The sequence below is a fragment of the Kogia breviceps genome, chromosome 4 (genome assembly GCF_026419965.1).
Source record: "Kogia breviceps isolate mKogBre1 chromosome 4, mKogBre1 haplotype 1, whole genome shotgun sequence".
Lineage (NCBI taxonomy): Eukaryota > Metazoa > Chordata > Mammalia > Artiodactyla > Physeteridae > Kogia > Kogia breviceps.
The window spans coordinates 99,018,062-99,030,688 of record NC_081313.1 but is presented as its reverse complement, the minus strand read 5'-3'; the positions used below and the strand labels follow the sequence as shown (position 1 = coordinate 99,030,688).

The window sequence follows — 12,627 nt, the reverse complement described above, 5'->3', positions numbered from 1 at the left end:
GTATACTATAAAAAGAACAATAGGATTTTAGAATAAGGTCATTTCTATTTTCCCTTATATGTGAGGGGAAGAGGGGGTGGCTTAAAATTGGTAGCACTAAAATTAACATGTGAAATCTAACCATAAAGATACAATTGGCATTGCTAGCCAGCTCAATAATTTGGGGCCTGGTAAATATTCAACAAGCTTCCCTATTCATCTGTCACAGCAGAAAGCGAAACAACTGTCAAACCCCAAACATATCAGAAAACTTAAGGACAGTACCTCTCTTCCAAGGCAATTTGATAACAAAAGAGAATAAAAGTTTCCCAAATTCTTTTAAATTCATTTGAAACTGCTATATACAATGCTAGACATCAGCAAGCACCCATATTAGTTGTTCCTTTATTTTCTAAGTCATAATATAAAAAAGAAATGTCATATTTTTCTTAAAGTTTTTGTTGAAGGGTAAATAGGTCAAAAGTAATTCACTGCAGTACCTATTTATTCAGAAGATGGAAACTGCAATGTCTAGTTAACTCACTATTAATTTTGCCTCAATACTGGTGCCCCAAACTGAGTACAACCCACAAAAACAATGACTATTACCACAAAGAAATAATATACTCACAATAAGACTTAAAAATTTTATTAACTTCACTAGCAATTTAAGAAGACGGGTCCACACATATACAGATGCTGGGAGTAAAAAACTTGTGAAAAACTAACTCCCTGGAAGATAGTTTGGCAAGTTGGATTGAAAACTTTAAAGCTTTCGCACCCTTGATTTCTAAGCAATTGGGGGAAAAAATAGGAAGATCTACAGAACTTAGTGGTTAAATGCCTGTGCTGTAGCACTAAAATGCGTAGCACTGAAGCCTCACTCACAAGTAAGGGACCTTGGCAAGTGACTTTACATCTCTGGCCTCTGTTTTCTTATCTGTAAAATAGAGTAACAATAGTACCTTCCTCATATGTCAGTTTTGAGAATTAGAAGACCTAATATTAATAAATATACTTAGAATAGTATCAGGCAAGTAGTAAAAATCTATCTGTCTTAGCTATTTTTATTGTCAAAGCTGTTCTTTTAGTGATACTTAACAACCACAAAAATTTGTTAAATAGAATATCAAACATTAGGGGCATGATAAAGTAACTTATAACAGATCTATATAATGGTTATGATCTAACAGTATTCCAGAAAGCAGAAAACATCATTGTATATAACTTTATAATTTTACATGACTTTGTCTATGTTAAAAACATGCATACAAAAAGATGGAAAGAAAATATAGCAAAATTCTCAATATATCTATTTACGTGTGGCATTAAAGATAATTTTTATGTTATCCTTTCTAATTTTTTGATTTTTCCAAACTTTTAATATTATTCATATACAGTATTACTTATGAAATATCTTCTTTAACAAACTAGTATCCTTAGGATTTGAAGGAAGGATGAATACGTGCAGCACAGAGGAATTTGGGGGCATGAAAATACTCTGTAGGATATCATAATGATAGATATCATTACATATTTGTCCAAAGTCAAAAAATGTCCAACATCAAGCATAAACCCTAACATAAACTATGGACATTGGATGATAATGATGTGTCAATGCAGATCCATCAGTTGTACCAAATGTACCAATCTGGTGGGGGATGTTGATAATGGGGGCTGCTACATACGTATGGGGACAGGACATACAAGGGAATCTCTGTACCTCTCCCTCGATTTTGCTGTGAACCTAAAACTGCCACCCAAAATAAAATCTTAATAAAATACACAAATAAATTTAAATTTTAAAGGAAAAAAAAGTACCCTTCATAGTTTACCAATATTTTAGTTTCAACTTAATGTCAGTTATGCACATTTTAATCAGAAATGGGTTAGCATATTATTGGAATTTTTCCCCTCTAATTTTCAAAAATTGTCCATGATATATTTCATGAACTAGTTCTACAGAAGCTCTGTAGTTTAATTTGTGTGGGAAAATATGTTTTACTCAAACTTACATTTCTATCTCTTTTCCTACATTTTGATTTAATTACCTGAGATCCTCAGAGCAGTAAGGGTGGAAAAAACATAATCCAAGTAACAATGAAACTATTACATTGTTTTTATTATCTATTACTTCACTATTGCCTGAAGCACACTATTTATTACTTTAAGTCTGCTTGAATTTCTTATCAGTTAATTCTCTGAGTCTTGAATGGTTTAATGCACTGGAAATAGAGAGACAGTAAAGGATGGTTATTGGTTATTTTTATTTTCTCATAACCATGCTGCTCTTTTCGTAACATGCTAAGCCATCGTGCTTAAGAAAAGAAAAACTAAGGAGCATTTTAGCATTTGGTAATATACTTCAGTTTGAGAGGGTAGATTGTTGTATAGAGTAGTAAAAATACAGCTATTGCTACAAATTAATCATCTGTGAAATCTCACTCATTCATGACTTTGGAATTTAGAAAATACCCCAGACATTATTCTCTGTAATTTGTTCAAGTAATGAATTTTATATGCATGGATTCATTAACCAAAAAATATTTGGTAGGATTTCCTAGATCAATAAACTAAAGCACTTCAAGTGGATAAGCCATTAGAAAAGAGAAAAAACATTTAAAAACAAAAATATTTTGCAGATAATTGTTAATTCTATTAATTCTGTTTTCATCAGCCCCCAAATGGATCATTTCCTATGAGTTGTCAAACTTTTCAAAATTAAACTTAATTTTAATTTATTTCTGTTTATGACATTATAAGAAAAACATTGAGTGCTTGCCAATCCATAGTCATAAAGCTGACAAAACCTTCCCACTCATGGAGTCCAATCAGTCAGTGATTCCAGAGCAGAAAGAACAACTCATCTTTACTGGTTTCTCCATAATGGTCATGTCTACTCAGAGGGCTTAGCAATATATATATATATATATATATATATATATATATATATATATATATATACACACACACACACACACACACGTATATATATACATACACACACACATATAGTTAACTCATATAATAGTCTTGTTACTTAAAATCGTAAAATGAAACAGTATGAAGAATGCTCAAGGTTATAATCAGTCTAAACTAAACAAGAATCCAGCTAAAGCAGCAATGAATTTTGTTTTCAAGTAGAAGGCTATTTATTATATATTCCAATCCCTCCCTAAGCAACAAGATCTATGATCCTATATTAACACCAACATTTGATGCACAACAAGTTTACCAGTGAGATCTTCACAAAAGAACAGGCAAATTGATACCAAGAGAGGTCAGCTTATTTGAGAACTCTCTTTAAAAAGCAATAGCTCTTTTTTTCTACATTACTTCAAAGAAAAAGGATTGCCCCAGAAATGGCTAATTTTATCCCTAAAACTCTAGAGTTGCACCACTTTTTTTTTCTTTTTTTTCAATGTGTAGAAAAAAGCAACATGGATTAATCTTGTACTCCAATGCTATTTCCTCTTAATTGCTTCTCCTTTCTACCTTTTCAAATCTTATCCATAACTCAAAGACCCCAAATTTTGCTTTTTGGCTCTTCATTCTCCCTAAGGATTTGGCCTTCATAAAAATCTCCACTGTTTAATCGTAACACTTGGATATGTGATCTCCTGTATATGGCACTGACCCATTTGTGTTAATCATGACAATCTGAATAAATCATAAGTTTCTTAAAATTCATATCTTACCATCTTTTTTAAGTTCCTACTACCCTTTTCACCAAAGGCTTACTACTAAGTACATACCAAGTATCAGTTTATAAATCTATATATACTCATTCTTATTCTCAATTTTGTTTTCTTAGATCACAGTGAGAGTGGTGGTCACTAAAAGTAGTAATGACTTTTTACACTATCGATGTTCAAAGACAGGATAAATATATCCCAACCTATTCTTTGAGTTCACTGAGACCAGAAACTCCAAATTATTCATCTTGGTAGCAATAAAAAGGTAATATAGTATTTGGCACACAACAGATGCTGAATAAATATGTTGAATTATACTTAAGGCTTTTCCATTATAGTACAGAAGACCCAGAAACCCATATTATTTCTGAAAAGTCAAGTTATTTGAGGTTTTACTAAATTCTGAGGGCAGAATAAATCTGCCCCTAGACTTTCTAGAAATCCTGTTCCTCTTCTTCTAATATACACTTTAATTATAATTAAGCAATAATAATTAATCATAAAAGATACCAATAATAATAGAATTTTGTTACTCATTTTAAAAAAATTTTTTTGTTCATCAGTAATTTATTTATTTATTTACTTATTTATTTTTGGCTGCCTTGGGTCTTCGTTGCTGCGCACGGGCTTTCTCTAGTTGCGGCCAGCGGGGGCTACTCTTTGTTGTGGTGCATGGGCTTCTCATTGCGGTGGCTTCTCTTGTTGCGGAGCACGGGCTCTAGGCACGCAGGCTTCAGTAGTTGTGGCACGTGGGCTCAGTAGTTGTGGCTCGCGAGCTCTAGAGAGCATGATCAGTAGTTGTGGCAAACGGGCTTAATTACTCTGTGGCATGTGGGATCTTCCTGGACCAGGGCTCGAACCCATGTCTCCTGCATTGGCAGGCGGATTCTTAACCACTGTGTCACCAGGGAAGTCCCTGTTACTAATTTTTAAAGAGTTCCAAGCAGTTACTATTATGTTGGAATCTATCCCACTACCTGAATTTTCAGATGACTGAAGTCCAGAAAACTTCTAAAGAGAAAATAAATTTCAGAATAACCTCAAACAAAAGTCCAATATTGTTGGTGCAGAGTTTAGGTAAAAATAAAGGACAAAATATTAAGAATACCACATTTTAGTTAGAATGAAAAAGGCAGATACGAGGACATATATATATGTATAACTGATTCACTTTGTTATAAAGCAGAAACTAACACACCATTGTAAAGCAATTATACTCCAATAAAGATGTTTCAAAAAAAAAAAAGAAAAAGGCAGGGAAAAAACAAATACCATATGGTGAATGATATAGTGATGCAGTCATAATCACTTTCTTATTTCTAATTTCTGTTCCAAATTAATAACAGCTCTATGCTAACTTATATTAAAATATATTATGGCATAAACACATACCATTGCCTATAAAGGAATTAGAATTCAAAATATAACCATTTATATTTAGTATATACCAATGATAAGCTGCCAGAATAGTGAATGTAACAATTAATGAATAGTGACATTTATATTTACAAGTCATAGGTGTAGACACCAACAGGTTTGTGATTTACAAAGTTTTCCGTTACTCCTCCATTTAAAATTACATCAAAAACAGGTTCAGTCATGTGTGCAAAATTATCTTAAAAAGATAAATGCTGGACAACTGCAAGATGTCATAGGTTAAATATGCCCTATAAATATTTTGTTCTTGAAATAACTATCTCTCCTATTACATAAATGGCCAGTGTTTTGAGATTCAGACATAGTATCCACAACTCCATGTGCAAACCTAGGATGATGATATCCTCACAAAAGTAATTAATAATCACATCAAATCTTTTATCATTCATAAATTCCACTCTCAGGGGTGAAACTTTTAGCCAGACAGGCCCTGGCACCCAATCAAAGCTTACAAAGCATCAAGATAAAATTTCATCTTTAGATCTGTCTAGAAGACAGATCTTTTCATTTACTTGGTTTTATATTACCTATGCTTTTCTATTCCTTTTATAAACTGTTTGTTTTTTTTTCCCTAATAAAAATCCTCAAGCAAATGAAAACAAAAAGAGTGAAAGGGAGAGAGATCCACAGACTCCCTGAAACACTTCTTTGTGATTCTATCCAAAAGCTACAGTGAGGTTAAAAGTTTCACTTTAGATCTACCTGGTCTCCAAACATCTACAGAATAATGATGCAAAGCAGAACTGGTACCATGTAGTTTCTTGTCATTTATTCTGTCTAAAATAAGGAGTGGAGTGACACATCGTAACATAAGAAGTATGTGCCCATAGATGCGGAGTTTTGATTGACTACCTTTCTCTTAAGCTCAGCCTCCTCGCTGAAGCAGTAAATACGTTTCCGTGCTGATATAGGTTTCCCACATCCCCCATCTTAGAAACCTCAACAACCGTAAAGCACAATTCTGCCAAAGGGAACTTGCACAAATTTGTTCGTTTTTTAAAACTCCATCATGTTTCAGATGAAAATACTGCCTGCCAAAGATGTCAAATAAAGGGATAACAAAGAAACAAACAGCATCTTTAGACTTGAATTTCTATGCATAACCTCGCCATCTGTCAACCAGTTGTGAAACAATGATCCTAGAGAAGCCCTGAAACACGAACAAGTTTCCTCCTCTCATCTATCATCTGTATCAATCTCCGCTCTCAGGACCTCAGTAGTAATTACGTTCTGCCAGTGGACCAACCTACAAGAATGGCATTTGCCATTTGCAAACCAAACCCTGCCGATGAATGGGTCATTTTTAACAGACTTGTACTTGGTAACAAACGTGGAGTTCAGTTCACAGAGGTAACGGGGAGAGGGGGAGAAAGAAGGAGGGCTCTATCCTCACATTTGGTTGGAAATTGGACAGAGAAGGTCAGTCTCTAGAGGCCAGCCATCCAAACGACCCTCAATCTCCTCCTTCTTGGCCTTTGAAACAGGATTATAATTTTGGACCTAGACTACGCCCCACCCCTTCCCTTCCCACTGCGGCCACCACCTTCGAAGTTACAGTGTCAGCTCTCCCGCAACTGGGCGTGCGGACTCCCTGGCGGAGAACAGCACCAGGCACCCAGTCAGTAACGGAACACTGGTCTGGGACTCTGCCACCAGCTCCGAGACGCCACCCGCGGGCTCGCGGGAGACCCCACCCCTCCCAATCCTGCCCTCGCCCCCGCCTGGAGCTGCAGCCTGAGTTACGCATCCTCAGCCTTGACACTGCCTCCGCTTCTTCCTATCCGCATCAACGCTGGTGGGGGGTGGGAGGGCAGAAGTAGAATGGGGGTTGGGGGTAGCGACAAAGAAATACAACAGTCCTGGTTCCCAAGAGCCAGGACTCAAGTGGCAAGACGCTGGTGCACGCACACCAAACACACACACACACACTCACGCACGCACTCACCGACGCGCCCTGCGCCCCAGGTTCTATGCCAACCGGCGACAAGATAGGAGGAAGAAAGGAGGTGGGGTGGCGAGAAGGCCCGGAGTTACTGGGAGGGACATTCCGAGGAGAACAGGGGATGCCTCAGGAACTGCGAAAGTGAGAAAGTCCCAGACCCCCTTTACATCCCCAGGTCTGGGCTCTCCTGCCAGCAGCCCCGGGTCGCCTTCCTTCCAGCTGGGCTCGGGAAGCGGGGAGGAGGGCCGGAGCCGAGCTTCTCCCAGGTTGTCCTCTCGGCCCTGGCCCAGGGCCCGGAACCCGGCCCCCTTTCAGCCCCGGCCTCAGGAGGAGGCTGCCAGGCAAGGAGAGACTTGCCAGCGGACTCCTGAGGAGCAAGAGGGCAGGAGAGAAGCATATTGCACTCTCCGGCCGGTTGCTGGTTTCTTCCTCTGTCGACACACCCCCAGTGAATCCCCTTCCCCCCCCCCCCCCCACACACACACAGAGACACGCGTCTTCACCCCTCTCACCATCCCAGGTCCATCGATTAAAACACTAGTTGATTTCTTCCTGATTAAAAAAAAAAAAAGAAAGTGCAACAACTCTTCTCAGGAGTCGCCGGAGGAAGGAAAGTCCGTCTGCAGGCGTCTTTCTATAGTTTCCCTTGAGTTAAGAAATCTGGCGGTCCCCAGTGAAAACGGGACCGGGACCCCCAGCGGGTGAAAGGCGACGAACTCCTTCCCCACACCCCGCACCTCTCACCTCCTTAAGTTCCTTGGCCACGTCCTTCAGGTCTCCCAGGACTAATTCCAGATCCTCCACGATGATCTTGATCTGTTCCTTCACCTTGGTTTTGGAGGCTGCCGGCGGTCCCTCGGCTGGAGAGGACGAGGAGGGGGTCCCCTTGGACTTGGCTGACATTCTTTGGGGGCAAGCGAGGCAGGTCAGCACAGGCGGGCGAGCGGAGGCTGCTGCGCGCCCTGGTCCCTGGCGCCGCGGCGGCCGCTGCCGCCCCAGTCCCCCCACATCTTGGATGCTCCCCGGGCAGCGGCGGGTGGCTGCGCTTGGCGCTCGGCCGGGTGGCCGCACTGTGGTGCTGCCATCAACTCTCCGAGACGCGGCGCTCGGCGCGGGGCTGCAGACGGGCGAACAGCGCGCCTGCGCCTCCTCCCGCCGCCGCCCGCCGCTCGCGAGCACATAGGCGCTCGCTCCCCGCCCGCGGAGAGGGGCGCCTGGCCGCCGGTCCCTGGCTGTCAGCTGCAGCCCCCGCGGCACGCGCCTCCGGGATCTCTCCCAGAACACCTGGGCGTCAGGGAGCCGGGAGATAAGTTCGTGTCCTGCCCACCCTCTCGTCTTGATGCTAAAATGTCCTCAATCATCATATCCTGCTGGATGTCTTGTCACATCCAGCTTGGATTCCTTCTGTTTCACCCACCAGCAGAGACCCGGATCCCCACCACACTTTCTGATCGTTTGATTAAGAACCACAGTAGGGTCAGAGTTTAATTTAGGGCTAGTAAAGCGACCCTAAATGTTCATCCAGGGCCAAAGGGTGTCCCAAAGGCCTCCAATCACTCTCCTACTCACCCAAGAGTTAAAAAGAGGTGTTCTTACTTGTGCAGAAATAAAAAGAGGCATGGATAAAATCGACCCCTCAGCCCCTGGAATCATGATATTTAACCAGTGTTCTTGAAAGAGGTAGCTTAATCCTGCTGATTCCACAGAGCTAATAGAGGATTTATTAATTGGAAGTCCTCACATCAAAAATCCCCTGGGAGACTGTCTGAGTCATCTTGGCTGTACCTATCTGGGACAGCTCCCGTTTTTTTGTTTTTGTTTTTTTAACTGTCCTTCCTCTTTTCATGGCCTATGATGATGTATGTTTTGGGTACAGGGGAAATACACTGGATCTCCTCTTGTGAGAGCTGAATAAGAAGAGTTTGCCACCAACTTTTTTTTCCTTTTTTTTTTTTTGTATCCATTTCAAGTCTTTTGCAAATAAATAAAGAGGAAATAACTTTCTGACTCTTCTGTCAAAATGACCCAGGGAGGGGAGTTAATAGGAAGCCTTCAGTTTCATTCTCAGTAGGTGGCTAAGATTCTCATTAGTTAAAGTTTTAATTTCCTTAGTAGCAAACCCATGGGTTATTAGCTACTGACCTGGAAGGATGGATCTACTTTATTTTCTTCATACACTCTACTCCAAACCATTATTTTAATAAGCTTCCCATTTAGTCATGCCTTAGCAAGGACCTCTGTCTCTTGCTTCTCACACACCAGATTGTTCCATTATGCTTCTATACATGAAGAAAATCTTGGCAGCTCTCCTCTTCCTAGTTCCTTAAACCCCTCATATTCACTCTCTTCATTCTGAATAATTCATTTTGATAAAATCCTTGGAAGTCATATTTGGAATATGGAAGAAAAAAGAGACAACAGAAGAAAAATAGAAATTTAGAAGTGTTATCAAAAGAATAACAACATTGAAAAATGCACTGAAAAATCAGAGGAAAAAGAAAGGTAGAAAGCAGAAGTTGCTGGAAGAAAATTAAAATAAGGAAAGAATAAAGGAACCAGTGTGCACTAAGCAAATTGGAGAGAAGAGGGAAGAAATTATTAGAAGTGTTAAATAAGTAATATGCTTGAGTTCTCTAAGGTAGAGAGAATATATATTTTTAAGTGCCCTGTCTCTGCAGGATCTTTATTGTATAAAGGTGTAACAGTAAAAAATATGTACATCAGGTTTACAAACTCCCCTACGGTAAATTCCCAATCTTTAACTATACTCCTATTTCATATCTGAAGAAGGATAAGTGGTCAGAAATTGCGGGAAAGAATGTGAGAAAAAGGGAAGGTACTGCTCCTTTATATTAGAATTTTTGACTCTCAATAGTAGGCAAGTGAATAGGGAAGCCCCCAAAACTCAAAAACGATGAATTTAAGCAAGAATACTGGAAAACAGGAAAGAAGGTGGTGTTTTTCTTCCACTGACAAAATAATCCTCTTATTAATATAAGGATATTTCCATGCCACTCTGAATCTCTTCACTAATGATTAAAAAAAATTCTGTTCTCCTATGGTAGCCATTGCCAGCAATGAGCCAAACTATTCTGGCTCAAAACTGAATCATAATTATTACTCTAAAACACATTATACACATCCACATCACAATTTACTCTTAAATAATGGTTATCATCTATCTATCTATCTACCTATCTATCTATCTATATTAAAATACAATATGGAGTTAACTGAAAGGGAAAAGTTGTAATTGGCTTCCAAACCCAAACTAACAAAGCTAGTCGACCCCCAGCAGTGATGACTACCACTATCTTTTAGTCATTAATCAGGTATGGATAAAATATTCCTAAAGAAGAAAGTTTTACAAAAAAGAGTTAAAGATATTGAGGGGAAGGAGACAATGAGAAGGACACAAGGATATACGTCAAATCTATTCGCTCTCTATTTTGTGGAAAAATTAGTCACTCCTTTGGCACATCCTGCACTGTCACAGATTTGTATATATTATGTTTTAAAGCCAAATTATGGGGACTACACAACAAAAGTGACACCTAATAAAATTTCTTATTAATGTGTTCATAAATCTGTTTATGTACTAGTGCTAGAGGCAAAAGGGTACATACTCAAACCACATCACTTATAACCTTAGAATAACAGACTGCTAATAGAAAACTGTCTTATTTGTAGAAATGATTGTTCACCCAGCATTTTATTCTTTCTGTGTCTTCTGAAATCTAATAAAGTCATTAGAGATATTTGAAAACATTAAGAAAAAGAAAAAAATAAAGGAATGACAACTTTGTTTCCACCAAAATAGTTTTCACTGGGTGAAAAATACTGGCGAACAACGTGGATAGGAGAAAAAATGCCATTAGTGAAATGCAACAGAGAAAAATGAGTAAAGTTCTCCACATATACATTGACTAAGAAATATACTGTACAAGATATGCATGGGCAGTGATTTGCAAATCTGGCACACATCAGAGCTTGTTAAAATACAGATTGCTGGATCCCACCCCCAGGGTGTATGATCTAGTAAGTCTGGGGTGGGGTCTGAAATCTGCATTTTAACAAGTTTCTAGACTGCTGGAGAAAGACCAGCCTCTGAAAACCACTGGTTTAAGAGATTGAAAGAAAACTTTAGGTTTCTTTTTAGTTAGAAAGCCTTAAAGTTCATCCAATTACATCTCTTCATGTTATAGATGAGGGAACAATGCCTTGGGAGGTTAAACAGTACCTCCAAATTTTCACATCTAGGGAATACAAATTGGGAGCTAGAACCTCATGTTGACTCAGACTTGTGGAGTTGTCTCCATTTGTCTAGAGAATATCTCCTTTTTATGTAGCAATTGCTTTTGGCATGATGGCTATCTACTATAGATGCATATTGGTGAAAACAAACAAACAAACAAATGTGATCTGGAAGTTTAAATACAAATACACATTGTAAAATAGTACCCTGAGTAATTAGAACTCTTTCTATTCGGAAGTAGCTGTTCAATAAGCACTTGATAGGGACATGAATGAATGAAGTATTGTCTATCTCTGTGTGTTTTGAAACTAATTTAATTCAACAAATATTTTTTTAAATGGCTACTTTAGGCAAGAACCTACACTATGGAGTAGATGTGCCACTAGGTTTAGCAAGGCACAGTCCCAGCAAGAACAATTAGATAATTCCACATATGACTCTAATATAAAATACTGTACCTCAGAGTATCTCTCTTTTTTGGGGTTGTTTTTTTTTTTTTTGCGGTACGCGGGCCTCTCACTGTTGTGGCCTCTCCTGTTGCAGAGCACAGGCTCTGGAGGCGCAGGCTCAGCAGCCATGGCTCACAGGCCCAGCCGCTCCGCGGGATGTGGGATCCTCCCGGACCGGGGCCCTGCATCGGCAGGCGGACTCTCAACCACTGCACCACCAGGGAAGCCCCAAGGTATCTCTTTATTGCCCTCTTTCCTAACTACAGTCAGTTTATTTTACTTGACCTACAAAGTCAATGTATGCTTAATATTTTTTTTCCTTACTTTTTATCCATGAGACAGAAACTGAACTTTTGCTTAACTGAGCAGAGGAAATTGTCTCGTAGCTTAACCATAGAAAGACAAGGAGAGAAATATTTTCCAGTAGAATTGGAGCCAGAAATTTTAGGACCATTGGGACTATTTCTTTCTATGTATCCCATTCCCTTTTAATAGATTGGCTTTAGTTTCTCCCTGAAGTTGAACCTTGGTCAATGATAAATCCCAGTTCACATCTTTATAACTTTGCACGTAGAAAAGAAAGAGATAATTACAGCAAGCTCCCAGGAGAGGACTTTGATAGGTCCAGCTTTGGTCATGGACACACACCGTGGCCAATTACTGTGATCAGCTCATGTGCAAAGCTGCTCTTACAGTTGTGCTACTCTTAGAGAAAAGTCATACATTTGTATATTTATTACCATGATTTTCCAGCAGGTGGCAGTAAGGTGAGTCATTCTACAAAAATCTATATATTATAATAACTTTCTGATAATATGGAAGTAAAATATTTTTAGGAAGCAAAATTGTTTTCAAATTCATACAAAGAAA

General features: G+C 39.2%; 1 protein-coding gene across 7 annotated transcripts in view; it reads right to left on the bottom strand.

Moving 5' to 3' along the window:
* The window catches only part of PRR16 (proline rich 16), a 283,970-nt gene extending 275,215 nt beyond the window's left edge, over positions 1-8,755 (bottom strand). For 2 of the 7 annotated variants that reach the window (XR_010840542.1, XR_010840545.1), the window contains exon 1: positions 7,798-8,601. Coding sequence is in view for 1 of the 7 variants with exons in the window: in XM_067033369.1 (XP_066889470.1) it covers positions 7,798-7,956 (159 nt within the window). In the remaining 6 variants the exon portion in view is untranslated. Of the gene's footprint in view, positions 1-7,797; positions 8,602-8,622 lie in introns of those variants that run through there. The other 5 variants (XR_010840546.1, XM_067033370.1, XR_010840543.1 and 2 more) reach the window with 4 other exon arrangements.
* Between the last annotated feature and the right edge of the window lie 3,872 nt (positions 8,756-12,627).